Genomic DNA, 27,081 nt, shown 5'->3' on the forward strand with positions numbered 1-27,081 from the left:
CCCACATTGGTCTGCCTGCTGATCCTGACCCGTAAGCTGGCTCCTGTCCCACCCCGAGCAGGAGGCAAGTCCACCTCCTCGCCTCCCCAGACGGTCCTTCCTGAAGAGCCCGTGTCCCTCCACCGCAGCCCTCCCGCTGTGCCATCTACCCACCACACCTCCGAGGTCCCAGTGTGGTCCCAGCCCTGTCATCACACACAGACTTCTGGCCCTGCTGGTGGTTCTCCACGCCGCGTGCGGGAGCGTGCTGGCACTTCGGGGAGGCTCCAGCCGTGCTCCTCTGTCGTGCTGCCTGTGTGTTGGGATGTGCAGGAGTGGGGCTGCATGTGTTCGAGCTGTGGGCTATGTGTGGACTTTATTCCCTCCTGCCCCTGCGAGCAGTTCCGGGATCACACAGGGGGTGTGTATAATGCCTTTAGACCAATCCATCACCAGGCACAGGCCTGTCAGTCCGGCTGGGAACAGCCCCAGAGCTCTTTATTTTGTATTTATAGGTGGATCTCGGCAGCTGAGAAGCCTCCCAGCCCCTTTGCTAACAGCCGCTGCCACAGCCGCCGCTCCGGCACCTTCCCCTCTGCTGCGGTACCAGCATCTAGTGCTAGGGAGGAAGAAAGAAAAGTCTATGAGCGTATGGACAGGGAGAAGGCAGAGACATCCTGCAGGCGTAGCTCAGGCCCCCTGTGATGGGACCTGCTTGCGATGAAGCCTCGAGGTGCCTGTGAGGTGGCAGAGGAGCCCAAGGTGAGGCCAGGAGAAGGTCCCAGGTGCAGCTGATCAGCCTGGGGCTGAGTCAGGTTGGGCCAAGACCTTGAGTGTCTTAGGAGATGTCCCCCCTCGGGGCAAGGTGTCTTGGCCCAGGACTCTGCAAGGGAAGGACATGCTCTCTGGCTTGCAAAGGGGAGAGCCAGCCATCAGAAGAATCCCTCTGCCTTCAGCCAGGACTTTCACGTCCCGCAGGGAAAGCCAGTTCTGGGTGCCCAGGCAGTCCCCTTGCGTGTCAGGGAGGTCCAGCCCAAAGCCAGCCTCCAGAACCTGCTTCTGTCTCGCAAGGGGTGTCAGAGAAATGCCCCCTTTCCCCCAGGGCTGCCCTCCGTAGAGGGATGGGCCTTGCAGCCGCGGGAAGCACCATCCCTTTTTGGAGACAGTTACCAGGGGAGCTGCCTCTGCTGCTCTTGATGCCGCCTGTTGTTCTCAGCGACGTGCTTGAATATGTTCCTCCGTGCCTGATGCGGCTCCAGCCTTCTGAGGACCTGGAGCGCTCGTGGGGAAAGGTGGCTGCAACAACAGGGAGACATCATCCCTCAGCCTCTGCCGGAGACCCCTTCTGCCTCTCCCCTCATCCAGCCTCTGCAGCCACCCGGTCCCGCGTGTACCCACCCTTTCACCCTGTGGTGAGCTCTGGGCCTTGGCTGTGGGGGTAACCCAGGTCACGCCCGTGTTAGGAGACATCAGAGGGTGTCCTATGCAGCCCCAGGACGCAGGGACGGGGGTCCTGGACATCTCTGCGGGGTCACGGCTGCTCGACTGCCCCAGGCTGTGGCCAGAGCTGGCGCACACTTACTCAGGCTGGAGTCTCTTCAGCTGGGCTGCTGCTGCCATCTCCTCTGCTGGGAGAGGGTTTTCAGCCTTCCTCCACCTCTCGTTGACCTCCTTTCCCCTGGGCTGGGCTGGAGGGTGGGGAGTCCAAGCGCCTCCAGTGCCGAGTGCCTGCCAAGGAGGAGACGCTCTCAGCAAACCAGACGGCAAACAGAGGTGCCCTTTCCCAGACGACCTCTTGAAAGGAGCCCGCAGCAGGACCCGGGAGCCGGGAGACTCGGCGCCGCGTGCCCGTCGTCTCGGCTGACGGCTGCTTTTGCCCCTCGGATCCTGCTGCCAACCTCTCCCTCCTGGGGATGAGCAGGCAAACCCCTGCCCTGCAGCTGGGTGCCCGTCCTGCTCCCACCCCCTGGAGACCTGCCGCCCTGGGTGCCCCCACAGAGAGGGTCGCTGCTGCTCTCAGCGGTGTCGTACCTGGGGCGGCTGTCGGTCCTCCCCTGCAGACCAGGCTTCCCACGCCGCCCATTCTGCCTGGGCTTGCTGTCGCCGCTCTTGCCACCCGGTCTTCACTTGCTCCCACTCTGCAGACAGCTGCCAGACCTCCTGGAGGGGACGGAAACGCAGCAGCAGGCAGCATTAGTCTCAGCTCCTGGAGGGGCTTCCTTCGGGTCTGACCCGCGTTGGTGCCCCTTGCCTCAGCCGTCAGTCGGCAGCGCTTTGCCCCTAACAGATCAGGGGCCGTGGAGTCATGCCAGGCTCCTCAACTCATGGCAAACAGAGCTGAGTGACCAAAGACCTCCACTGTCAACGACCTAGAAAGGACTTGTCCATTTTCCATAGCCCCTGGCCAGCATAACGTGTTTCATGACAACCCAGGGGGCAAGAACAGGCAGGCAGGGTGTGCAGCACCCTCCTTTTCGTGAAGAAGATCCGAAGGAGGTGACAGACAGGTCACAATGAACGCGTGCCAAGGGATCCTTTCAGGATGGCTCTCTGCACAAAGAGGCTTTTGCCGAGTCTCAAACAGCACGGTAGTTACGGCAAGGCAGAGCACGTACCTGCAACGCTCTCCTGCAGCCTTCAGAGGACGGGAGTGCAGCGGTGGGCCTGGCTGGAGGAGCTGGCTCCTGCCTGCCTGCCTCCTTCGTCCTGGGGGAGCTGCCCGGACATGGGGGGAGCACACTGCGGAGAGACACCAGGAGGAGTCGGCATGAGCACGGGGCAGTTTCGTGTCCCATTTTCGTCTGGTATCAAAGCTCCCCAGGCTGGCAGAAGAAGCGGGGGAGGTGGGGCCGTTTCCCATGGCAAGGGGGAGCCTCTCCTGAACCCCATCCGATGGATGGGAGAGGACCGCACCTCAGGTCTGAAGTAAGGGCAAGCAAAGTGATGTGGGGTGCGCTCAACATCCGCCGCCTTCCCCACTAAGGGGCCTGCGATGGGGCAAACAAGCTCATAAAAACCGTGGCGCAGGTGTCGGGGACCTTCCCGAGTCCCTACAGCCAGAGTGTCCAAAGGGGATGTCCCTCCTACATGGGTGCAAGGATCCCTTTCACCCCTTCCCACAAGGGTCTCACCTGGCAGAAGTCTCCTTCCCCATGTCTTGCTGCCTTGTGCCTGGCCCCTGGCTTGGCAGCACGGGGAGGGAAAGCTTCACCCGCCTCTGCAGCAGCTTGTCAGGATGCCCCTCTGCACCTGGGAAAGGAGGAAGCTCTTCAGAGCAGCCCCATGGAGTGCGTTTTAACCGGGCTGTGGTCGCCCAGCGTGGGGCAGGGCCCCACCTGGACAGCAGGGACCCGCTCCCGTGCCTCTTCTGATCTTGTGCTTTTCTGCAGCCTTCTCGTGCCAGGTGGAGAAACCCTTGGCCACTGCTCCGCGGATCACCAGGAACTGAAACCTGGAAAGCAAATGATGACACAGGCTTGAAGAAGGGTGACCCCCTACCCTCTGCAGCTTCCCAGCACTAATCCTCCTGACTGTCGTGCAAGGCATGGCATCCCTTTCCTTTGTGGCCATGCACAGGTTTGATTGGCAAGCTCCCCCCAACACCAGAAAACGTCGCTTAAAATCCTCTCTGCGTGCAGTTGGTTCTCTCTGATGGGAATGACAGTAGGCTGGGCGTGAGAGACACGATCACGATGCCCGGTCACTCCAGGAGAATACACGCGTAGCCCCAGCTCAGCATTAGTTAACCAGAAACCAGTCAGTTCAGGATTGATCCCTGACTCCCTGCTGAGTGTCGAGCCCCGACAACGCACGCTGCTGAGCAGAAGCTGGGAAGCCACCCGCTCGGTCGCTCGGGGGCTGCAGAGGAAACGCACTCACCTTGGGAACGCGTGGGCAGGAGCAGCCTGTGTCTCCCGAGCGGTGGTGGCTCCACTGGAGACAGCTGCACCTGGCATCCACAGCCTCTGCAAAGTGACACAGAGCTGTCAGAAGGTTTCCAGGGCAGTTTTCTCTTGGCTCCCAAAGGAAGCAGACCTGTCTCCTGCTCCAAAAGAAAGCCACTTCTCCAAACCCCTATTCCAAATCCTCCTCCGTGAACATTAGCCCTTGCTCTGCTCTGGAGAAGCTGCACAGCAAACACTGAGACTGCGCAGTAACACTGCTGGGCTTTCTGTAGGGCAAGGATCCAGAAACTCAGCAGAAACTTTCTTTGCTAATGGAGAAGTCAGCGGGGGGGGGCATGGGGAAAGGCGTTTGACTGGCCTGCCACGTCCAGGCTGGCCAACGGCGACTGGGTTGCTCACCCTTCAATAGGCTTCCCAAAGACACTGGAGCAGCCCTCAAAACCGGAGCGACTTACAGTGCGAAGCAGTGCAATCCGGCTGGCCTTGCTCGCCAGCCCTGTGACGCAGTCGTAATAAAACCGCATGCACAGGACGTCGTCTTTGCAGGACAGAACGCCAATGCCCTTGAAGGCGAAGGCGAGGCGCTGCCTGTTCCTCAGCTGGAAAGAGTACAAGAGTACGGTCTCTTGCACACAGTTCTTCACCACGTGCCGCGGGAAGGAGGTGGCTTGCGATAGCCACTTGTAGTTCAGTGGCTTGATCTTGACATCGCCTGTAAGGAGGAGGAACATTGTCACTGCCACAGCAGGCCAAATTTCTCTGTAAGGTTCATAACAAAATGCCATAGAAAAGGTCGTTTATAGAAACAGCCCTTGGGGAGTGGTTTGTTTTGGGGGAGCTCAAGCCGTCCCCCGACCTTTGGAGGCAATTCTCTATTTCTCTCAGCCCTTTCCAAAGAGCAGAGAGCGCGCACCCCACCCCCAGGGGGAAAGTGGAGGGTGGCCGCTGCCTTCTCACCAGGGATAACCACTGTGGGGAACGCGAGCTCCTGCAGACGTAACGCATCCACGTCCAGCCGGAAGACGGGTCTTCGGACCACATACACCTCTCCTTCGCCGTGGAATTGCTCTTGGACCATAGCGAAGGTCCCGAGTCCTGTGACCAGGACACCCTGCCCAGGAAAAAGACAAAAAGGCTCATGAGTGAGTACTTTAGAGATGGGAAAAGGGAAAGCTTTGGAAAAGGCCCACGTTCTCCATTTGTTTTCTTCCCCTCCTCAACATATTTGCTAACCTTCTCCCTTGGCTGGAGAAGACCCCAGGCGTTTCCAGCACAGGGAATACCTATGGAATCGTTCTTGGCACGGACCCAGCATAATCCCCAGTCTCTCTGCTTGGTCTCTCCACTCTGACCACAGCAAAGGGTGAAGCCCTGTCGTGTGCCAAATGCTTTCTCAGACTAGATCTGGACTTGGTTTCCCCCCTGGTTGACCAAGAAGCAGCTCTGGGCACACGGGGTTGTCTCGGCGTGCTGCTGTGATGCTCAGGGAGGGATCACTCCCCGGGGTCCAGGCTCTCCAGGGCAAAGGAGGACCAAGACGCCAGCCCACCTTGTCCAGCTTCAGCTGTCCCAGGATGTACGCAGACACAGCATCCCAGATAGACACAACATCTGGAAACAAGGGAAAGAGGTCTCAGGCTCCGGGCCAGCCAGCTCACAGCCTCTCGGCAAGCTCCTCGCCCAGGGGGTGACAGATGCAGGTGTCCACAAACAGCCCAGACAAACACCGCCACGGCTGCGGAGCTGGGCTGTGCCCCAGTTTCAGACTGCCAGCCTTACTCTGCTCCAGGGGCAGGGCTGGAGCAGAAATGGGGAGGTGGGAAGGGCTCAGGACCAGGGCTGTGGCCATCTAACCCCCAGAAAGCGATGGCACCCCAGCGCCCAGGACATGATCTGCCAGCCTGGTGGCACAAGAGGATCCCCTGGGAAGGAACAGAGGTTCTCCCAAAGGAGACTAGTTCAAGGTAAAGGGTTGATTTACAGCAGAGGCATTTCCAGCTGGCTTGTGAGAGCCCTGTGGGACCTGAAGGACACCCCAGCTCGTGGGACACAGGATCCCTTTTCATCCCAGAGCCAGAACCCCATGGCCCCGCGCAGCCCCCCTCGTGAGGGGACCGAGCCATTTCCACGGGAGCCTTGGGGCTCAGGGCAGCCCCAGCACCATGACCCGGGAGTCCTGGTTGCCACATTGTCCCGAGCCCGGTGGGATCCTCAAGCAGGGCTCTCGCGGCCGCCCCCAGCCCTGTCCAGCCACCCCCACACCCCAGCAGCTGCAGCTTTTGACAGCTGACAGCCCTGGTGCGACCCCTCGGGAAGGAGCTCCCAAAACCCATACCCTTGGTGGAGAGCTGCAGGAGTGTGGGGAACAAGCTGCTCAGCTCCAAGCCGACGGCCACGGTGCAGCAGCCCTCCATCGCGCTTGCCGCTTGCCCTCAGCTCAGGGAAAGGGATGCTCTTCGCAGCTCCTCGCCCAAAATTCCTTTCCGATGTGCCCCTGCTCTGCCTGTCAGCAAGGGTGCTGCCTGTCAGGGAGGGTCCCCCAGCGCAGCCCCGCTGCCTCCCGACCCCGCTCCTGGCTCTGGAGCAGCTCCGAAGGGCAGCAGTGGGGAGCCCCTGAGCAGTGCCCAGCAGCGCCCAGGCCTCGCCGGCAAGTGCCGGCACCGCCGCGGCGCTGGGGAGACCTCCCGGTGATGTGGGTCATCCCCCTGTGACATCAGCCCGCATCATTTGAAGGTGCATTATGACACCAGCAGGGAGACAGCACAAACGGGGAGAGAGGAGATAGATTTCCCCTCTTGTCCTGGGAAATGGTCATCCCCTTTCTCCCCACTGCTGTTCCAAAAACCCTGTCTGCCCCCTGCACCAACATGTCTGCTATTGGGAGCCCGTCTGGGCAGGTGGGGTTTGGGGGTTGGCTGCGGTTGGGCAGTTGCAAGAGATGGGATCGAAGGCCTGTGGGATGCAACAGCCCCTCCAGCGTGCCCGAACACTCCTCTCTGCTGTGTGTCGCTTGTGTGGCAGGAGTAGGATGGGCTTTACTGCACTGGTTTTGGCTGGGATGGAGTTAATTTTCTCCCTAGGAGCCCAGATGGTGCTGTGCGTTGGATTTGTGACCAAAACAGCCCTGATAACACACCAATGTTTTAGCTATCGCTGAACAGGGCTTGCACAGCATCAAGGCCGCTTCTGTTTCTCACGCTGACCCACCAGCGACTCGGCTGGGGATGGGCAAGAAGCTGGGAGGGGACACGGCCGGGACAGCTGACCCCAACAAACCAAAGGGATATCCCACACCATATGACGTCGTGCTCAGCAATAAAAGCTGGGGAAAGAACGAGCAAGGTGTGGTGGGGGGGTGTATGTTCGAGGCCATGGCGTTTGTCTTTCCAAGTTACTGTCATGTGTGATGAAGCCCTGAACATGATGAATAGCAAAAGGTTCAGTTGCCCTAAATTTCGGCATCTGCTGCCATTTCAATTGGCCAGAGGAATTTCCCAACAACCTCCAAGAAGATGCCCCCAGATGTTGCCTGGTCTCTCAGAGTTGCTCCAGCAGAGCTTGCAGCTACCTGCACGTATCTTGGACCATCTCTAGTACCTCACATGTCACCAGGTGTTTGTGTCCGAGCAGCTCACTGCTGCCCTCCATCTCCATTAATTAGCATCAGAGCTGGGACAAGGACCTCACATGCAGGTGGCCATTTTGTGCACACCTGAACTGAGGCGAGAGGAATCCCACCTCCTTTGATGGATTTGTGGGTTTGTGGTGTGCGTGGGAGGGAGCCGAGTCCCTTTCTGGCCCCAGGACTGAAAACACAGGAGGAGGCGCCTTCATTGACTCAGCTGAATCCCTTCCCTCCGCAGGGGTAAAGGAGATCCCTCCCTGGCACTGTCTGGGTGTCCTGCCTAGTGACGGGACAAGGAAAGGCAATTCTCATGCCCAGTTCTTTCCCTGAGATGAGAAACGACACTGCCGGAAAGAAATCTCTCTCCCTGGACGAGGAAGGGAACATCCGTGACGCCTTCGGCCTGTTTCACAGCAGGTTCCCCTGGAGCCCCAGGGACACCTGAAGGGAGCCCAGAGGGGGAAGAAAAAGTGACGCCTTGGGCTGGTCCTCTGCTGCTGAGCCGGGCTGGGCTCCCGGGACGGAGGGAGCTCCCGGCAAGTGGGCAGCGCTGCAGAGAGACAGCTCTGCCCAGGAGCAGCTCCTCTGCAAAGCGCAGCAGGGCTGAGGGCACTGCCTGCAGGCACCGAGGGGAGAGGAGCGAGGCAGAGAGAGGTTAAAGGCAGCCTGGAGTAGGAGGATCCTGAGAGCTGACTGGGGGAGGAACGTTGCAACCACAGAACGAGCTGAAACTGGCAGATGCAAGCAGAATGAAGAAGAAAAGGACCAAGGAAACAATTCCAAGAGAATGAGGTAACTTCAGAAGAAGGCCAGCCCAGCGACCAGGAACACCAGTATTGAAATCAAGAGACCACCGACCAGAATTAAGTGATTGGACTTGGGGATCGGGTGAGGGGTGGTACGTTCCGGGAAATCTCTCTGTAAGGGGTCTGCGATCTGCAGTAGGGGTCCCTCCTTGGAGGCAACCAGCTCGAGCTGCTCTGCATGTCAGATAAATAAACCACTTATTTACTCAGCAGATTGGCGACTTGTCTTCTGTGAGCAGGAACCTAGGGCCGAGCCCTGTTGAGGTGGCACCTGCATAATTCCTACCATGAGACCGTGGTGGCGGCTGCGTAATTCCTGAAACAAGAAGCCAGGTGCCTGCTTCTGCCCTCTCACCTCCTCAGGCACATGTGACATCACAAGAAGCTGGAGAAGCCAGCTGCATGCTCCTGCCCCAAGAGCTGCAGCGCCACCGCTAACATCACAAGCGCCTGCACAAGCCAGGTGTTCATTCATACCCAAACAGCTCCTTACACACCAGTGACATCAGAAGCAGCTGTACAAGCCAGGTCCTGCTCCTGCCCCATCACTGCTCAGCCACCTGTGACACCACAAGTACCTGCGCAGGCCAGGAGCTTGCTCCTGCCATATCAACTACTCAGGCACTTGCGACACCATAAGCAGCTGCACGTAGAATGTTCCGGCTCCTGCCCTATCACCTACTCAGGCACATATGACCTCACAAGCACATGAACAAGCCACGTGCCTCCTCCTACCCTATCACCTACTCATCCACCTATGACATCGCAAGAATCTGCACGAGCCAGGGGCTGGCCCCTGGCCTCACACCTCCGCAACCACCTATGACAACACCAGCACCAGCACAAGCCAGGGGCCTGTTCCTAACCTACCGCCTACTCAGCCACCTATGACATCAGAAGCACCTGCACGAGCCAGCTGCATGCTCCTGCTGTAACTGCTACAAAGCCACCGGTGACATCACAACCAAGTGCACATGCTCCTGGCCTATCAGCTACTCAGCCATCAGCGACAACATAAGCAGCTGCAGAAGCCAGGGTCTTTCTCCTGCCCTATCAACTACCTGGGAATATCACAAGCAGCAGCACAAAGCAGGGGCCTGCTCCTGCCCTAACACCCACTCAGCTACAAGTGACATCACAAGCACCTGCACAGCAGGAGTGTCCTCACTGCCAACACCCCGGCTTTTCCACCATCTCCCCGTGCTCCCCTCTCCCCCAGGCACCTTTCTCACCCACACCACCACCTCCCAACGCCCCTGTCTGTCTCTGTGTTTGTGTGGCAGATGTCACCTCGGAAGCATTGTCCCAGCCGGGTCCCCTGCACCTCCTTCTCCCTCTGCTCTCATCGTGACTGTCCCAGCTGTCTGATGTGCTTTTTGACCTCATGGGTCCTCTCGTCCTGCCTCCCTTCTGCTGTTCAATCCTGTTCCTGCAAGACAAGTGACAACCAGGCGGTGCCTCCTGTCATGAATGAGTAGTTTGAAGGCCGCTTGGAAGATCACTGACAAAGAGATCGGCAAAAGGTGATTTTAATAGAAATTTATAGAAACGTGACTTAACAGAGTTCGATGGCAAGGTTCACTCTATTACTCATTACATGGATTAAGTATACACAGAGAAAATCGTGTCAGAGTTGCGTTGGAATGATTTGTACAGAGACTGAGGATAAAATGACCAGGTGACCCGCCTGGTGGATGAGGGAAAGGCAGTGGATGTGGTCTACCTGGACTTCAGTAAGGCCTTTGACACTGTCTCCCACAGCATTCTCCTAGAGAAGCTGGCGGCTCACGGCCTAGACAGGTGCACTCTTCGCTGGGTAAAAAACTGGCTGGACGGCCGAGCCCAGAGAGTTGTGGTCAACGGAGTTAAATCCAGTTGGCGGCCGGTCACGAGCGGTGTTCCCCAGGGCTCAGTGCTGGGGCCGGTCCCGTTCAATATCTTTATCAACGATCTGGACGAGGGGATCGAGTGCTCCCTCAGTAAGTTGGCAGACGACACCAAGCTGGGCGGGAGTGTTGATCTGCTCGAGGGTAGGAAGGCTCTGCAGGGGGACCTGGACAGGCTGGATCCATGGGCTGAGGCCAACTGTATGAGGTTCAACAAGGCCGAGTGCTGGGTCCTGCACTTCGGCCACAACAACCCCAGGCAACTCTACAGGCTTGGGGAAGAGTGGCTGGACAGCTGCCCGGAGGAAAAGGACCTGGGGGTGCTGGTCGACAGCTGAACATGAGCCAGCAGTGTGCCCAGGTGGCCAAGGCGGCCAACGGCATCCTGGCCTGTATCAGAAATAGTGTGGCCAGCAGGAGCAGGGAGGTGATCGTGCCCCTGTACTCGGCACTGGTGAGGCCGCACCTCGAATCCTGTGTTCAGTTTTGGGCCCCTCACTACAAGAAGGACAAGGAGGTGCTGGAGCGTGTCCAGAGAAGGGCAACGAAGCTGGTGAAGGGCCTGGAGCACAAGTCTTATGAGGAGCGGCTGAGGGAACTGGGGTTGTTTAGTCTGGAGAAGAGGAGGCTGAGGGGAGACCTCATCGTGCTCTACAACTACTTGAAAGGAGGTTGTAGTGAGGTGGGTGTTGGTCTCTTCTCCCAAGTAACTAGTGATAGGACGAGAGGAAACGGCCTCAAGTTGTGCCAAGGGAGGTTAGGCTGGACATTAGGAGAAATTTCTTTACTGAAAGAGTGGTCAGGCCTTGGAACAGGCTGCCCAGGGAAGCGGTGGAGTCACCATCCCTGGAAGTATTTAAAAGACGTGTAGATGAGGCGCTTAGGGACATGGTGTAGTGGGTATGGTGGTGTTGGGTTGATGGTTGGACTCGATGATCTTAGAGGTCTTTTCCAACCTTAATGATTCTATGATTCTATGAAAAGGGCAAGGGAGACCCTCCCCTTGAGTCACGAGGTTCCTCAACGGGAGGGTCCCCCTTACCCTTTTACCCCCAATCCTCACCTGCCCAATCAGCTACTCAAACACCAGTGACCTCTCAAGCACTTCAACAAGACAGGTTCCCACACCTACCCTATCAGCTAGTCAGCCACCCGTGACATCACAAGCACCTGCAGAAGCAAAGTTCCCATGCCTCCCCATCAGGAACTGGGCCACAAGTGACATCAACACCTGCACAAGCCGGGTTCCCACGCTTGCCATATCAGCTAGTGGCACAGGTGCGGGGACCTGGCTCGTGCTGGTGCTTGTGATGTCACGGGTGGCTGACGAGCTGTTATGGCAGGCACGGGAACCAGGCTGATGCTGCTGTTTTGATGTCACTGGTGACTATGGATCTCATATGGCAAGCGCAGGAACCTGGCTTGTGCAGGTGCTGATGTCACTGCTGGCTTAGTACTTGATAGGGCAGGCGCGGAACCCGGCTTGTGGATGCGATTATGTCACTTGTGGCACAGTTCCTGATAGGGCAGGTGTGGGGATCTGGCTTGTGCAGGGGCTTGTGATGTCGTGGCTGGCTGACTAGCTGATCTAGGAGGTGCGGGAACTTGGCCTAGGTGCTGCTCTGATGTCACTGGTGGCTGTGTAGCTCGTACGGCCGGCGCGGGAACCTGGCTTGTGCATGTGTTTATGTCACTGCTGGCTGAAGTATCTGTAGCTCGTACGGCAGTGTCATTTTTTTCGTGACATCCTCTCCCCATCCTGAAAGTTGTCCTCGAAGGCCGAGAATTGCCCCAGGGGTGCCCCAGAAGCCTACCATTCGGCGCGGGACACTTTACCTCCATCATCGCGCTGTACCCCCAGGAAATGATCGTTCAGGAAGGGCTCCCACTGAAAGCATAACTCGAGTAGGACTGCCTCAAGAATATGAGAGCGATGCGCCATCCTCTCCTATGCAAGATGCTCTCCCCCTTTCGACCCCAGTAATACTTTAGGAGTACGGTTTACAGACAGAAGTGCCCACTTGAAAAACGGTGTTTGGTTCGGTGAATCTACAGCCATTTCTGCAGACGGAAAAGCAGAGTTAACTGAGGAAATGAATGTTTCGCCCAATGACCTGAGTCCCTGGCCAACACCTGAGCCTTTGAAGCTGGAGCCAGCACAGTTGATACTGACTCCGAGGCTGTAGGGGCTGGAGCCACCCCGTGCCTTGGCAACTGGCAAGAGCTGCTGCACTCCCTTCAGAAAAGCTGCAGGCAGGGCTACGTCTCCACCTGTCTTTTGCCTGGGAGAACCAGGAGAACACGAGTGGCCTCGAGCCTAACCTGGTATTTGAGCCCTGCATTGCTGCCACCCCAGTACTTCAGAAAGGCAACTAACAATTGCACTTGTGACCGGTCCCCCCTGCTCCTGACCCCTGGTAATATGGTTAGCATAACGAACCCCATTTTATGAGGCAAAGAGCCATGCCCTGTGACCGAGCTGGTCACCTAGCAGTCCCCTTTGCCCTCCTCATCAGGCCCTGAAGGTCCTGTGCACCAGGCAGACGACTTCTCCCTCTCCCTATCGTCCTCAAGTTTCCCGGGTGCCTGGCTGACTTCTTCCCTCCTTACAGGCCTTGAAGGTCCCAGGCACCCGGCCAACCCGGTTCTGATGACCCTGCCACAGAACAGGGAAGTGCAGCAGCACACAGAGCACCGTCTATAAAGTCCAGCAGCACTTTTCCCCTCTTCTCCTCCAAGGGCTAATTTGTGGAGGAAATGACAAATGGCACCTTCCTCTCTTGCAGGGCAGAAGTTTTCCGCCTTGATACAACACATAAAATTGCACGGGAATGGTGTGAACCTCACGGAGTTGCCTGGGTCTTCCACCTGCCCTACAGACCCAAAACTAGCAGCACTTACATAAAGACGCTTTAATATCGGGCAGGTACCCACCCGATGCCCAGTGGAATGAGCCCATTTTCCTGCTCTCTCCAACCCACAAACCCTTTAAAACCCCCACTGTCAGTCTGTTGTTTTTCTCACGTTGACATGAGAAAAGGACATATGGAAACCCATTTCTACATGGGGAATCCCTTTACCTATCACTGAGTCCCAGGCACCCAACCAACCAGGTTGTGATGACCCCGTCACAGAGAATTAACAGGAGGACAAACAGGAGGAGGAGAAAAAGAAGGACGACAAACGGGATGAACTGGTGGATGGCAGGTGGAGGAGGAGGAAGGGGGTGAAGAGGACACGGAACATAGAAAGAGAATGAGAACAAGGAGGAAGAAGAGAAAAAAAGAAGGAAGAGGAAGAACATGAGGAGGAGCCAGAGGAGGAGAAAGAAGAGATAGAGGAGGAACACGAGGAACAGTCAGAAGAGGAACACGTGGCACAGGACTAGGAGCAGGAGGAAGAATAGGAAGAGAAGAAGGATGAGCAGGAGGAGGAACAGAAGATAGAGGAACAAGATACAGGACACGAGGAGGACAAACATGAGAAAGAAGAGAAAAAAAGAGGAGGAAGAGGATGAGGAGGAGGAGGAGGTAGAGGGGCAGGAGGAGGAGAAGGAGGAAGGAAAAGGAGAAGGAGAATGAAGAGGAAAGGGAATATGAGGAGGAGGAAGACGAAGAGAAGGAAAGGAGGATGACATACAGGATGAAGAGGAACAGAACAAAGAGGAGGCGGTGGAGGAGGCGGGGGGGAAGAGGAGAAGAAGGAGGAGAAACAGGAAGAGGATGAGCAAGAGGATGACAGGAGAACAAGGATGACTAACAGGAGAAGGAGGATTAGGATGAAGTTGGGGACGAGTGGGAGGAAGGGGGAGGAAGAGGAGGAGGATGAGGACAACTACAGCAACGACAAACAGGAGGACAGACAGAAGGAGGAGAAGGAGGGTAACAGGATGACAATGAAGAGGAGTAGGAACAGGAGGTGCAGGAAGACGATCAGGAGGAGGAAGAGGGGGAGGACAGGAGGAAGTATTGAGCGCTAAATGTTCCAAAGCACGCATACAGCAATGTACAATGAGAAATTACAAATAAATATACGTGGTCACAAGTCCCCACAGTCACCTTTTTTCCTTTTTCCCTTCCAGGTGACGCTGGTCAAGCCCCAGGCACCTGCAGCCATTTGCTGTACACAACTCCCCTGATGCTGCATATCTGATACACGTTTAATAAAACAACGTAGCCCAGAGATTTTGTCTGTTCACCTTGAGCTGGGGGGAAGGTGCGTAGGTGCGTGAGGACGATCTGCTTTATCCCTTTCATTTTTAGTCCTCAGCAAAAACACTGCAAGATTCGGACTTGAGGACAGCACTGAAATCAAAGGGTAAGCGACCAAGAAGGCTCCAACCGCACACTTCCACCTGATGGCCTTAAACAAAACACAGCTGGGATCCTGATTGCTCGCTTCAGCCTGGAATAGTCCTGTTCCTCATCTGAAAGATCCTGCGTGCCTGGCTGAGGACAGGGACAGACACAATCCACACAGAGAGCAATCAGAGCTCAACCCTGCACTTCCCTTGGTCACGTTTCCTTGGAAAACTTCTTTGCTGGGTTGTTTGAAAATCTGTAACTGCAAGAACCAGGAAGAAAACCTCCCTGACGGGTTGACTGGAACTTCCTGGCTGTGGTAAAACCATCTGCCCTCGGTACCCCCATTTCACAAGAGCCGGCAGCACAGCTGGGGTGGGGGGAAGGCACAAATCAGACCTCGGGGCCGAGAGACGAGCACAAGCATCTGCCAAGGGAGCTGCATCCAACCAGGAGCGCTCCCCACTTGCTTCTCTGGCAACAAAGCCCCGGTGCGTGCTCCCACCAGGAGGGAGAAACAACTTCCACTTCTCCAAATCCCCATTTATGAAAGACTGTCAGCAGACATGGGGCTGTCCAGGAGCATGAGAACCACATGAAGGCCAGAAGACAGCAAAGACACCTGGTCTGACCCCCCCCCAGAGCATGCCTGCTCCAAAGCGTGGCAGCCTCGTGTCGGAGGGGAGGCAACTCTACCTTCCCCTGGCCTGCTGGCGTGAAACATCGGTCTCCAGATGTGAGGGCTCGGGCTGGCGACACTTGGGGTAGCAGCAGGAACGCTTTGGCCTATGCACAAAGCGTTCCCAGAGCTTTCTGCTGGCATTTGCACAGCTCACAGCCCAGGACAGAAGCGTCCGTGACCGCCACAGGCCTCACACTTCCGTCCCACCTGAGGTGTGTATCTTAAATTTCACTTCCCACTGGTCAAACATTCCTCTTCAGAGCTCTCTTTAAACTGAGGGCTCGCGGTAAGGGAGAGAAGAGAGTTCCTTACCTCTTGCGCAGTCAGGGCATGTTCCCCTGCTAAAAGCGGCCTACTCAGGCCTCCCATTTGGGTAGGAGCTGTTAAAAGAGTAAAACCAAGTCTTAAGTTTATCCATTTGCTTGTTTAAAGAACCTACCATTTGCAGCGTTAAGCCCCCAGAAGACTACTTGCCACAGACACTCTAAGCAAGCTGCCATAAAAGGCAGCTCAAGAGAATCACAAATAACCATTTCTGTACTCTCTGGGAGAGGCTTTCAAGGCTCTTTAAAGGATTTAATTGGATTTGTGTGCTTAACACACCATTGCGTGGATTTACAATTTTACTGCCAAAGGTTTCATGTACTACAGAGATCTTTAAAACAGCAGCTGTAATGATCTCATGCGTAAATATACACAAAGATGCTCTGATATCACGCATGTTCATAACTCAGTGGATGCTCCTACCAAGGGAGTGGCTCCCTTCCGTAGCCACTGAACAAGTAAAAGGATGGAACAAAATGACACGGTCAAGCTCTGAAGCAAAATTTCTATTTTCATTTAGCTTTAATCTAGAGCTGCATTGAGTGGTGAAAAGTGCCAGCCTGACAGCTCTGAAGCACAAAGCGCTTGATCCTCTGTGCCAGAACCGCACAGGCACTGGCCAGGCAACCTGCCTGCCTACTTCTTGCCCTGCCAATACAGTCTATAATTGAGGAAAGTAAAATGGAGATATAAATGTTCTTCCTCCGAGTATTTGATGCTGACAGCTTCTCGCCTCCAGCCTTCCTGCACTTCAGGAGCTCAGAAAATGACAAGAAGAGAAAGCAACGAACACTGGCACTGCACGACTCAGGGAGTGGCTTTTCCACTCAGAACGGTGGTTGCTCTTCATCGTTATGAAGACTAAATGTCTGGTTTTGGGGGAGTGCCTTGGAAGCAATGCAGGGGCCCAATTTAACAGAGTGTCATCTAGAGAGAGGGAGACAGTCTGTGGCCCAAACGTCTCGCACAACAGCCACAGTGTGAGAGAAAGGGAAGCGTTATCCTCGCTGTATTGCTGAGACACCAACTTCACTAATGATCAGACACCAAAGATAAGTAACCTTCCCCAGGTCTCACTAAGCATGCACTCACGTTTTCCAATTTCCTTTCCCGGAACTATACAAAAACTCTCTCTACAACCATAAATTACACGTGCCCGGGACCATTCCCTGGAATGGAGGCCAACTGGCACAATTACCCTTGTCCATCTGGTTGCGTTTTGTTGTGCAAAATTTGGATGCAGGGTAACTGCATCCAAAATGCCCACGGGGAAATCCCCTGGCCCATTCCCACTCGTGAGTGGTGCCGAGGAATTTGCGGAGCTTTCCAGCTGACGTGGGACAAACCTGTACCTGTAAACCTCCAAGCGATTTAGCACTGCAGATGATCAAGGTCCAGTTCACGGGAACACTCACCGGTGCTGTTTAATTCAATACCACAGGTGCTGCCACAAGTTTTCCCTCAGACAGCACCTCACGCTAACATACGCGGGGTAGGTTTTTTCAGTACTCTCTTAGAGCAGCAGTAAACAGAAGCAGAAGAAAGCAATATGAATAAACCAAGCTCATCCACTAACTCTAGCATAGAAGAGTGGCTCATTATCTTAAGAATACAGCCTAAAGAGCATCTGGCTTCAAACCCAATGTTCAACTGGAATTAATTGTTTCCCTTACTGTGACAAACAGGTAGAAGGGGGGGGGGGGTGTTTGGTTTTTTTAGTTTTAGATTTCTTTCTTTTAAATAAAAAAGGGAACAAAAGGTATTAAGCGTCTGCAAAGAGACAAGGCACTATCAAAGGATCTAGTAACAAGAAGTGATGGGGACAGAAATGGGGACAGAAAATGGGAAGGGTCAGCAAGCACCTAAGCACAACCCACAAGTGAAGCGATCCTGCCAGCATAGCACTTTTTGCCATCAAAATACTCGATCAGCAACAGTTCAGTCCTTCAAACAAGAGGACAGGAGAGCAATTAAAAAGTGAACAGGGAACACATATCTTGAAAGACAATGCCTGAAGAGGCAGTTAATTTGGAGGAAGGAGAGATTGGAAGAGATCTCCGGGCCCATCATAAACTCACTGAACTCCATGTTAAGCAATAAGGGGTTGGCTGGGTGCTTTCTACTTTCTTTATTTCCACTGGAAGGCTGTTGCAGAACCCAAACCTTCTAAGCCTTAAAGAGTTTTCTTCCAGTTTTCAGCTTAAATTTACTCAGGGCCAGGCGGCACGCATTTTCTCTGGTGCCCACACCTTCAGGCTTAGTAACTGCTCTCCCTAAATGGTATTTCCCTCTTCTGCATTTACAGGAGTCACCCCACTCTTCTCCCACTTGCTTTTCTAGCCGAAGCAAATCAAGAACTCCTGATGCCATCACGCACCTCCATCTCCCATGTCCCAGCAATCCCTGCAGCTCTCCTCTCCAGTTATTCCAGGGGGAGTTCATCTTTCTTGTACGTGAAGGACCAGCAGAGCAACCCCGTCAGATGAGCTGGGCTCTGTGCAATGGCATTAGCTCTTCTCCACAGTTCCTGAAAATACTTTGCCTGACACACTGCAGTGGAGCACTTCCTTATGCCCACATCACACTGTTGGCTCCCAGCTGCTCTCCTGTGCTTCCCTTTAGCTACCTGTAGGTCTTCTTCCCCCTCCTCAGTTTTGGCCACCTGAAGAACACCCAGCTTAGGGCTCTAAAATTCTTGTCAGCTTTTCGTCCACCAGTACCCCCGAGACCTTCTCGGCAGGGCTGCTCTCAATCCCTTCATCCCCCAGCCTGTATTGATACCGGGGGTTGCCCCGACCCAGGTGCAGGACCCTGCACTTGGCCTTGTTGAACGTCACGAGGTTCACACGGGCCCACTTCTCGAGCTTGTCCAGGTCCCTCTGGATAGCATCCTGTCCCTCAGGCGTTGTCGACGGCACCACATATACACAAACACACAACATATACAAACATTGCCATATGTTTACACTGCCTTCTCAGCACAACGTTTCTGTTATGGCACCAAGAACTTACGGGTACGAAAATTACGAATTTTAAGTGCTCTTTTAAAGCCCGTTATAGTTAAATCAACAGTAGTGAGAAAACAGTCAAGAATTTGACTTGCAGAATGGGAGATGATTCGTGACTATCTCAACAGCTTTTACTATTGATGAAGCTTACAACCACCTCACTACCTGGGAATGACATTCTTTGTTAGGATTGGTCTGGTTAGAAACTCAGCAGGCTGGCTCGTTCATCACTGCAATTCTTCAGTCGGAGGAAAGAAAGAACTGAGGAAGACCTAAGCAGAAAGGCGGCCAGCAGGTACCAGTTTCAATTAACTTTCACCTGGGTGCAGAATGAAGCTTCTTTCTAAACATAAAAATTGCATCTCTGTCAGGGTATTGGCTCCTCCAGGAAGTGTCTTTTTTCCACCCTTTGCCTCACTAAAGAGCTTTTTGGCCAGATGCTTTTCTTCTGATGCAGAAATGTGAAAGTATTGGCAATCTTGCACATTTGCCGGGGAAAGCTGTTGCCCACTTAGCTCTGTAGCTCTGAGGGTAGATGCTGCAACGGTCACGCTCACCTGCAAACAGCGCTTGTCTTTGCCTTACGCCCTCACGTATCACAGGTGAGCCACGTCATGAGAAAAACATGCTCAGTTACAACTTCCTGGCTGGATGAGCAGGGACACCACTAGCGGGTCTGCAGGTCAGAAGCCCAGTGCTGGTGCCACACCTCAGGTTCTTGACACAATCATAGGTCAACGTGAGAAACTGAAAAGTGGGGTGGTTACTATTGGAATGCCAAAAATAAAGGAGAGAGATGGCCTGTGTGGGACTAAAGGAAAAGAAAGGAAGATCTTACTCTCTCTCTATTACATCTTCCAAAATGAAATGGAATATGTAGAAAGCAATCAAGACAGGATTAACAACTACCAACAAGCAAAACAGATTTCCTGGATTTATTCTGGAATCCTATAATCCCTCTCCTAAGGAAGCGATCTGCCTTGAAGATGCAAGACAGTCTGCTGCATTTCTACGCTTGCTCAGCTACATTTTCGTTCATCAGTTAGCACGCAGCCTGGGTTTTAAAAGAGGTTGTACTGGACAGAAGGGTCAGACTTGGATTGAACTATCACGTGAAGTCGAGGGGAGAAGAATACAACAAAACATATTTACCACGAACTGGTATATAGGGGACAAAACAGGAATCCATTTGGCACGGCAGACTTGCCATGCTTTAGATGCTGCCAACATCTCTGTCAGAAGCTGTCGTTATTTTATGGGCTATTGTTATACTCATGAAACAGCCAGCCTTCATTGGCGTGAGGACTGGACTGAGACCCTGTGAATTACTGTGCTCACTGACTCAGTCTGCAGGAACTAAATTAATTAATAATTAGAAAAAAAAAACAACCAAAACCCACCTGTAGCACAAAAGAGGGCCTTCTTCAGAAATGAATGGCGCTCTAGATAAAACAACGGATTAGATGAGTTTCTAATGAATTCTTAAGTTCTCTGTCCTCTGCTTTGGCAGGTGTTGATTCAAGATCTCTCTGTACTCAGAAGCTCTACGGTTGGATATCCCAGCAGGAGCGGTGGGGGACAGCAGCCAGCCAGACCAAGACCTACTACTTGTTCTTCCTGTTAAGTCAATAAACCTTTAGGAGCATAAAAGTTACTCCTCGGACAGAAAAAGCAGAACGGGATGAAGGAAGGGGCTTGAGATTTTTAGAACTCGTCTCCCATATATCATATCCATATAGCACGAAAAACTTTCTTTTGATCACATTTCGCAGCTCCTTCATAGCCAGAAGGAATTTCATCACAGGAATTTTCATACCACTAAACTGGCAAAAAGGTGTACAAGCCTTTTTATCCATCTTTATCCTTTTACACTTGTTCCATAAAACCATTTTCCACTCTCCAGCTCACGATCTCACCAAGCAGAAAAGTCCTATCTGCCACACACTTGTCATAAACTAGGTGGGACATGACAAAGTTTCAGAGACATCAGTGTTTATAAGATTAGAAACTTTAAAACGCAAAGAAGAAAAAAAAAAGAAAAAAGGGTGGTGGGGGAAAACTTATTTTCTACCTTGACTGCTAGGTTCTTAAGCTGCCAGTATTTAGCTTAGAAATCCAACCCTCCAAGGCATAATGGGCAAAAGAGCACGTTTTATGTGAAATTAAATTATGCTTCTCTTGATTTAAATACAAAAAGTGAGCTCCACTGCTACATTCATCCACAAGAACGCCCCCAACTTCACAGACACCCATAAATTATTTTTGTAAACAGCAAATTACTAAACATAGTACGACACTCCATGAAAGAGAAAAAGAATGCACACAATCAGCATCTTCCTTTTTGACTAGAAAATGAAAATCTCTAACAGCAGATAAGCCTGAATTAAAAATCCATCAAATCTAGACCCCACATGGGGTATGGGTTATGATACGCCACATATCTGGACTCAACTCTTGAAAGCAATCATGCACTAAGGACAATTTTAGGTTGTTATGCAGAGGTTTAACTAGAGCCTTGGCAACTTAATCTGGGACACGAATGGTATTTGCATTACACTACCATGTGCAGTAAAGAAAACTGGTCTTGCAGTTCGATTCCAGCGCCGCATCCTCAAACAAAACAAGGCTGCTACCTTTGAGGAACATGGATGGAAATCTCACCTGCCATCCCGAAGTGACGCTGTGGCATTGCTTCACTTTTTGTCACTTTCCTCGGGCTTGGTCAATCTTTTGCAGAGTCTGAAGCCAAGGCCCATAGCTTTTTCCTGTTTGTAACAGCGGATGTCTGGGTCTTCACAGGTCGGTTTGTTGTGGGGCACCGCTTGTACCCCGCCTTTGCCTTCATAAATGCATCCTTCCACTAGAAAAGAAAAGGAAAATTACCAGTCATGCCAGTCATGACATTAGACTATCCACAGGGCAACAGAGTGCACTGCTTGCAAGAGGATTTGGTACAGTAAATAATCCTTAAATATCTTGATTTACTTTCTAGTTGGAATGAAATGAAAACATACGTTTAGCAATAAATGCAGCATGATGCTCCTTACCTTGCACTCGTTCTCTCTAACAGATCTGCCTTGTGGCAGGATCACCGTCGCATGTGTATTGCTCGCTTTCATTTCCGTCTTAATCTGTCAGCTGGCACTTGCCACCTCCAGACTGTAGCAAGGATAAAAACGATTCCGTTTACAAGCAGCACAGCACCCTGTGAACCCGCTCTATGAAGTCCTGTATTTATAGAAATGGCTATAAATAATAAAAATCTGCAGGGACCACTGACCCACATACGTGCCGTATTTTCGGAATAGGGCCTAGGTATTAAATCTACAAACTAAGGACTGCGACACCTCTCACCTTGCCCCTTTCCTCCTTCCCTCCGTTTCGTGTGGGAGCTCGTTCCACCAGTGAAGGCACACCACAAAACCAGCCTCACAGAGGGGAAGGGAGGGGAGGGGCTAAGGGAAGAGGCGGAAAGGAAATACACAGAGAAGCAGCTTTGCCCTCCCTGGTTAAAGCCACAGCCCACTCAGGAATCACCTTTCCCGCCTGCAGAGGGAAAAGCACAGAATCGCTAGCAGTGAAGTACGTAAGCTCTTCGTATCAGCATCGCTGCTTGGAGTAATCGAATTGTTCTGCGGAGTCATTTGACAAGCCGACAGGCTGCTCAACAAATGAGAACCAGAACGCATGCCATTTGCGAGATGAGGCAGCAATAAGCTTCTAATCGGTTCCCAACAAGAGCAATTCAAGTGAGGTGGTGTATTAATGGATTTTGTTCTCTGCAAAGCCAAGAAGCAAACATTAACCGCACTCCCCGAAGGGGAGGGAGCAAACTGAGCGAGGGCAACTCATCGGCCCCTTTCAGAGTTTCAACACTCAAGATAAACGAAAACAAACCCATGTAAAAAGTTAAACAGTGGCCAAGAAGCACTTTTATAAAATGCATATAGGGGCCTGAACCAAACCTCAGAAAGACTTCCAACATTGATTTTCGTGACTGTTAGACCAAGGCCTAGAATGAAGCCAAAGCTTCTGCTTGCCAGGTCATGAGAAGATAACTTAAACGAGCTACACAGTAAAGAGAAAACGCCAAAGGCAATAGCGGAGCTTACTGTTTTCCTCCATTCAACCAACTGTGCAGTAAACCAACTTAACCCAGCCAGCCTAAGTGTTAATGTTAATCTTAATCAACATTAATCTTCAAAGTGTTATCATCCTGTGTATAGCCCTCACCCAGAACTGGGTTAAAAGACCAGTTAATAAGAAACCAGAATGATGAAGCTACTGAGTGGGTGTTTGATTGGAGGAGATCAAGATGTATATGTTTTAATTTAAGAACACTATGGTGATAGATAGTTTAGTTTGTTGTGGATTCTATATTGCTCGCTTCTGTAATTTTAAACAATGAAGACTTGTTGCTTAGAAGTTAGGTAACTAACAGGTGTGTGTTTTAGAAGTAGTGATAATTAATTTTAGCTATGGAAACTATAAACAGACGTGGTCCAAGCATGGCTCAGGGACAAATTGCGACCCTATAAGGTAAAGAGGAAATAAGTTCATGAAGAGTTCACTACCCTACCGACCACCAGAGACCACCCGAGACCCCCAAGAAGACCCTAAAGGTTTTAGTGCGCATGTGTTTAAGATGATGTAATATTATAATTAGTTCTTGGAAATGTAATGAATATGTAACAAGGAAATTTAAAATATGTATGAGAAGCATGGATATAAACAGAAAGGTGACTAGACCAGGTGTGCTTGATTTGTGGCAAGTCCACCGAGCACCCAGGCCTGAATACAACAATATCTCTCCTGAGCGTGTGGAATTGGTTACTTGCACGCCGGGCACGAACCCGCTTTTCGGACAACAGTTTTTGGCGATCCAGGTGGGACTGCTGGGAAGCCTTGCCCGGATCGACTTGTCGGCTCTTGGTGGGGAGACCCTGCTCTCTGGACTCCAGCGCGCACCGACCTTTTGATCGGGGACTCCGTGAGTATTCTCCCCGACCAGAGCAGGTGAGCGACTCAACGGTGCAACGCTAAGGTAAATGAGATATTGTTCTGGAGTATAAAACTGTGCATGCATTTGGTAAGGAATTGTGGCCACAGGTAAAGAGGTATATTCATATGCGTTTGACAGTGACGACTGGAGTATATGAAGTTGTAGGCGCCAGGGGTAAACCGGTATATTCATATGCGTTTGACAGTGACGACTGGAGTATATGAAGTTGTGGTAAAGAACGTTCTTTTTTGGTAAAGATATGGGAGCTCAACCATCAAAAGTAACACCTTGTTCCCCCTTAGGATGCATCATTAAACATTGGGGAAAATTTGGGGGTGATCCTTTGAGAAAGGATAAATTAATTGAATATTGTACTAAATGGTGGCCAATGTATAAATTAGAAGATGAGGAAAAATGGCCAGAATTGGGAACCTTGCAGTATAATACTATTTTACAACTAATGTTATGAGGTACCTTATGTAATTTGTTTTTTTTTTCTTTTGAGAAATGATTATGAAATTCGGAAAAAAAAAAATGTAAACTTTTAGGTTTAGATTCTAATGTGATGATGATGATGATGGAAAATAAGGAACCAAAAGTGCACTGTTGTTCTGCATGTAGCATAGGAAAATGATGTTTAAAACTAGGAGAAGAAGAGGAGGATACACAAATGTTAGTACCACCAAGTAAAAATGAAACTTCTGAAACCGAAGCAAGAGGAAGCAATACTTTTAGTCCGATAGCCGGCAGGACTAGAACCCAGCAAGGGTCTGTATTGTTAGCACCCCTTCGCCAGGCAGTGGGCCCAAGGGGGGAGCCAGTATTTGTGAAAGTACCATTTACAACTTCTGATTTAATGAATTGGAAAGAATTAGCAGGATCATACAGAGAGAATCCAGAAAAGGTGTATAGATCCTTTCGAACAATTATTGAAAATCATAATCCAGATTGGAAAGATATTCAAATTCTTTTGAATAATTTGTTTACTCCTGAAGAAAAGAGGGTAGTATTAGAAAAAGCAAATATGGAAAATGAAAGAATAAATGCAAGAGAAGGTCCTGCTCATTTTATGCCAACTCAAGACCCAAATTGGAATCCTAATAGTAATGATGGTAAATTGATGATTAAACAGTATCAACAATTAATTTTGTAAGGAGTAAAGAATGGAATATCCCGCCCAAAGAATTTGGCGAAATTGACTCAAATAATTCAGGGAAAAACAGAGGACCCACCCACCTTTTATGAAGGATTATGTGAGGCAGCTAGGAAATGGACAGACTTAGATCCTGAGAGTGATGAGAATAGAGCAATATTTACTACTTTGTTTGTAGGGCAAGCTGCTCCAGATATTCGAAAGAAATTGCAGAAAGTGGATGGGATTACAGGAATGACTATATCACAGTTAATTGAAATGGCTTATAAGGTGTATAACAATAGGGAAGAGGAGGAAAAGAAAAATCAGGAAAAAGAAAAAATAAAAGATAGGAAACAAAAAGCTGCTATTTTAGCAGCTGCTTTTGTAAATGCCCAAGGATCAGCTGGAGGAAGAGGCAGAAGATATTTGAGAGGTAGAGGTAGAGGGTATTTGAGAGGAAAAGGCAGAGGAGGTAGAGATATGTTTAAACAATATACCCCATTAGGATTTAATCAATGTGCTGTATGCAAGAAACAGGGACACTGGAAGAGTGAGTGTCCGGAGAACAAAGGAGCAGTCGTGACTCAGTCACAGCAGATACCACCTGAAGCTGATTTACTTATGATGGGAGGAGATTCTGAATGATGGGGACCGGGGGTAGAAAATGATATTTTCCCAGCTGAGCCCCTGGTTCCAGTAAAGCTGGGAGATGAAGTAGTCGATTTTTTAGTAGATATTGGAGCAAAATATTCTGTTATAAATACATGTAAAGGACCAATGAGTAAATTTAATGTATCTATTGTTGGGGTCACGGGAAAGAAGGAGATAAGGCCTTTTTTGAAACCTTTAAAATGTAAAATTGGAGGAAAAACACTGATGCATGAATTTTTATATATACCGGAATGCACCATGCCTCTCTTAGGACGGGATTTATTGAATAAATTGGGAGCACAAATCAACTTTAAAAAAGGAAGAATCCAAGTTCATTTTCCTGAAGCTAATGCCTGGCAAGCCCAAGTTTATTTATTACAGACAAACACAGATGAATCTGAAGAAATTCCAGAAGAGATTAAAGATGCAGTTTACCCTTTTGTTTGGGCAACAGAGAAACCAGGAAGAGCGAAAAATGTGGAACCGGTAAAAGTTGAATTGAAAACAGGAGCTCGACCGGTAAGAAAGAAACAGTATCCTATTAGTATAGAAGCCAGAAAAGGTTTGGAACCAATAATAAATACTTTTCTTAAACACGGACTTTTAAGAGAATGTCAATCTGATTATAATACTCCTGTCCTTCCAGTGAAAAAGTCACATAACCAAGGATATAGGCTGGTTCAAGATTTAAGAGCGATAAACCAGTTAGTGGTGGACATTCATCCAATAGTCCCTAATCCATATACGCTGTTAACAACTATCAATGAATCAAATGCATATTTCTCTGTTATAGATTTGAAAGATGCTTTCTTTTGTATACCTCTGGAAGAAAACAGCCAAAAGATTTTTGCCTTTGAATGGGAAGATCCGTCGACTGGGAAGAGGACTCAGCTCTGCTGGACCGTGCTGCCACAAGGGTTTAAAAATAGCCCAACCATCTTTGGAGCAGCTCTGAATAAGGAACTGGAACAGTGGTCCGGTAAGGAAGATCAAATCACCCTCCTTCAATATGTTGATGACATCCTATTGGGAGCAGATACTACTGAGATCTGCAAAGCAAAGACTGTTAGCCTCCTAAACTTTTTGGGAATGGCCGGGTATAGGGTGTCAGAGAAGAAAGCACAAATTGCAAAACAAACTGTAATTTATTTGGGGTTTGAGATTTCCCAAGGACAGCGAAGATTGGGAAATGGTAGAAAAGAAGCCATTTGCAGGATGGCACCCCCTCAATTTAAAAGAGACTTGAGAGGATTTTTAGGAATGGCTGGATGGTGTCGCCTTTGGATTCCAAATTATGGTTTGATGGCAAAACCACTGTATGAGGCAACCAAAGGCCCTGAAGAATTGTTAGAATGGACTCCAGAGTGCCGAAAAAGTTTTGATGACATTAAACAGACTTTAATGAAAGCTCCAGCTTTAGGACTTCCAAATCTGACCAAACCCTTTGAGCTATTTGTTCATGAGAAGAGACATGTAGCTATGGGGGTTTTGACTCAACTTTTGGGAGACTGGAAAAGACCAGTGGCTTACTTTTCCAAACAATTAGATAAAGTAAGCTCAGGATGGCCTAGCTGCTTGCGGGCAGTTGCGGCAACAGTTCTCATCATTCAAGAAGCTAGAAAATTGACATTGGGACAGAAAAGAACGGTTCATGTCCCGCATGCGGTACTTGCAGTACTGGAACAAAAAGGACATCATTGGTTAACCCCTAGTCGTTTGTTACAATATCAGGCTTTGTTAGTGGAACAAGACGACATCATTTTGAAAGTGAGTACAA

The 27,081-nt window shown here is 51.0% G+C and overlaps 1 protein-coding gene across 16 annotated transcripts in view; it reads right to left on the reverse strand.

The window, feature by feature from the left end:
• Positions 1–444: 444 nt before the first annotated feature.
• Positions 445–27,081, reverse strand: part of LOC142076662 (uncharacterized) — a 30,953-nt gene continuing 4,316 nt past the window's right edge. Inside the window, exons 2-18 of one of the 16 annotated variants that reach the window (XM_075139003.1) lie at positions 21,564–21,675; positions 21,178–21,376; positions 19,917–19,958; positions 19,074–19,263; positions 16,924–18,399; positions 15,497–15,564; positions 9,606–9,744; positions 4,842–4,995; positions 4,340–4,596; positions 3,859–3,944; positions 3,315–3,430; positions 3,111–3,228; positions 2,595–2,718; positions 2,011–2,139; positions 1,562–1,707; positions 1,150–1,275; positions 445–598 (exon numbers count right to left, since the gene is read on the reverse strand). In XM_075139003.1, coding sequence (XP_074995104.1) covers positions 478–598; positions 1,150–1,275; positions 1,562–1,707; positions 2,011–2,139; positions 2,595–2,718; positions 3,111–3,228; positions 3,315–3,430; positions 3,859–3,944; positions 4,340–4,596; positions 4,842–4,995; positions 9,606–9,701 — 1,473 coding nt within the window. In that variant the 5' untranslated portion in view covers positions 9,702–9,744; positions 15,497–15,564; positions 16,924–18,399; ... (2 more) ...; positions 21,178–21,376; positions 21,564–21,675 and the 3' untranslated portion in view covers positions 445–477. Of the gene's footprint in view, positions 599–1,149; positions 1,276–1,561; positions 1,708–2,010; positions 2,140–2,594; positions 2,719–3,110; positions 3,229–3,314; positions 3,431–3,858; positions 3,945–4,339; positions 4,597–4,841; positions 4,996–5,117; positions 5,496–6,219; positions 6,374–9,605; positions 9,745–10,038; positions 10,192–15,496; positions 15,565–16,923; positions 18,400–19,073; positions 19,328–19,916; positions 19,959–21,177; positions 21,377–21,563; positions 21,676–27,081 lie in introns of those variants that run through there. The other 15 variants (XM_075139002.1, XM_075139012.1, XM_075139006.1 and 12 more) reach the window with 15 other exon arrangements.

Source organism: Calonectris borealis, unplaced genomic scaffold, assembly GCF_964195595.1.
Source record: "Calonectris borealis unplaced genomic scaffold, bCalBor7.hap1.2 HAP1_SCAFFOLD_77, whole genome shotgun sequence".
NCBI lineage: Eukaryota > Metazoa > Chordata > Aves > Procellariiformes > Procellariidae > Calonectris > Calonectris borealis.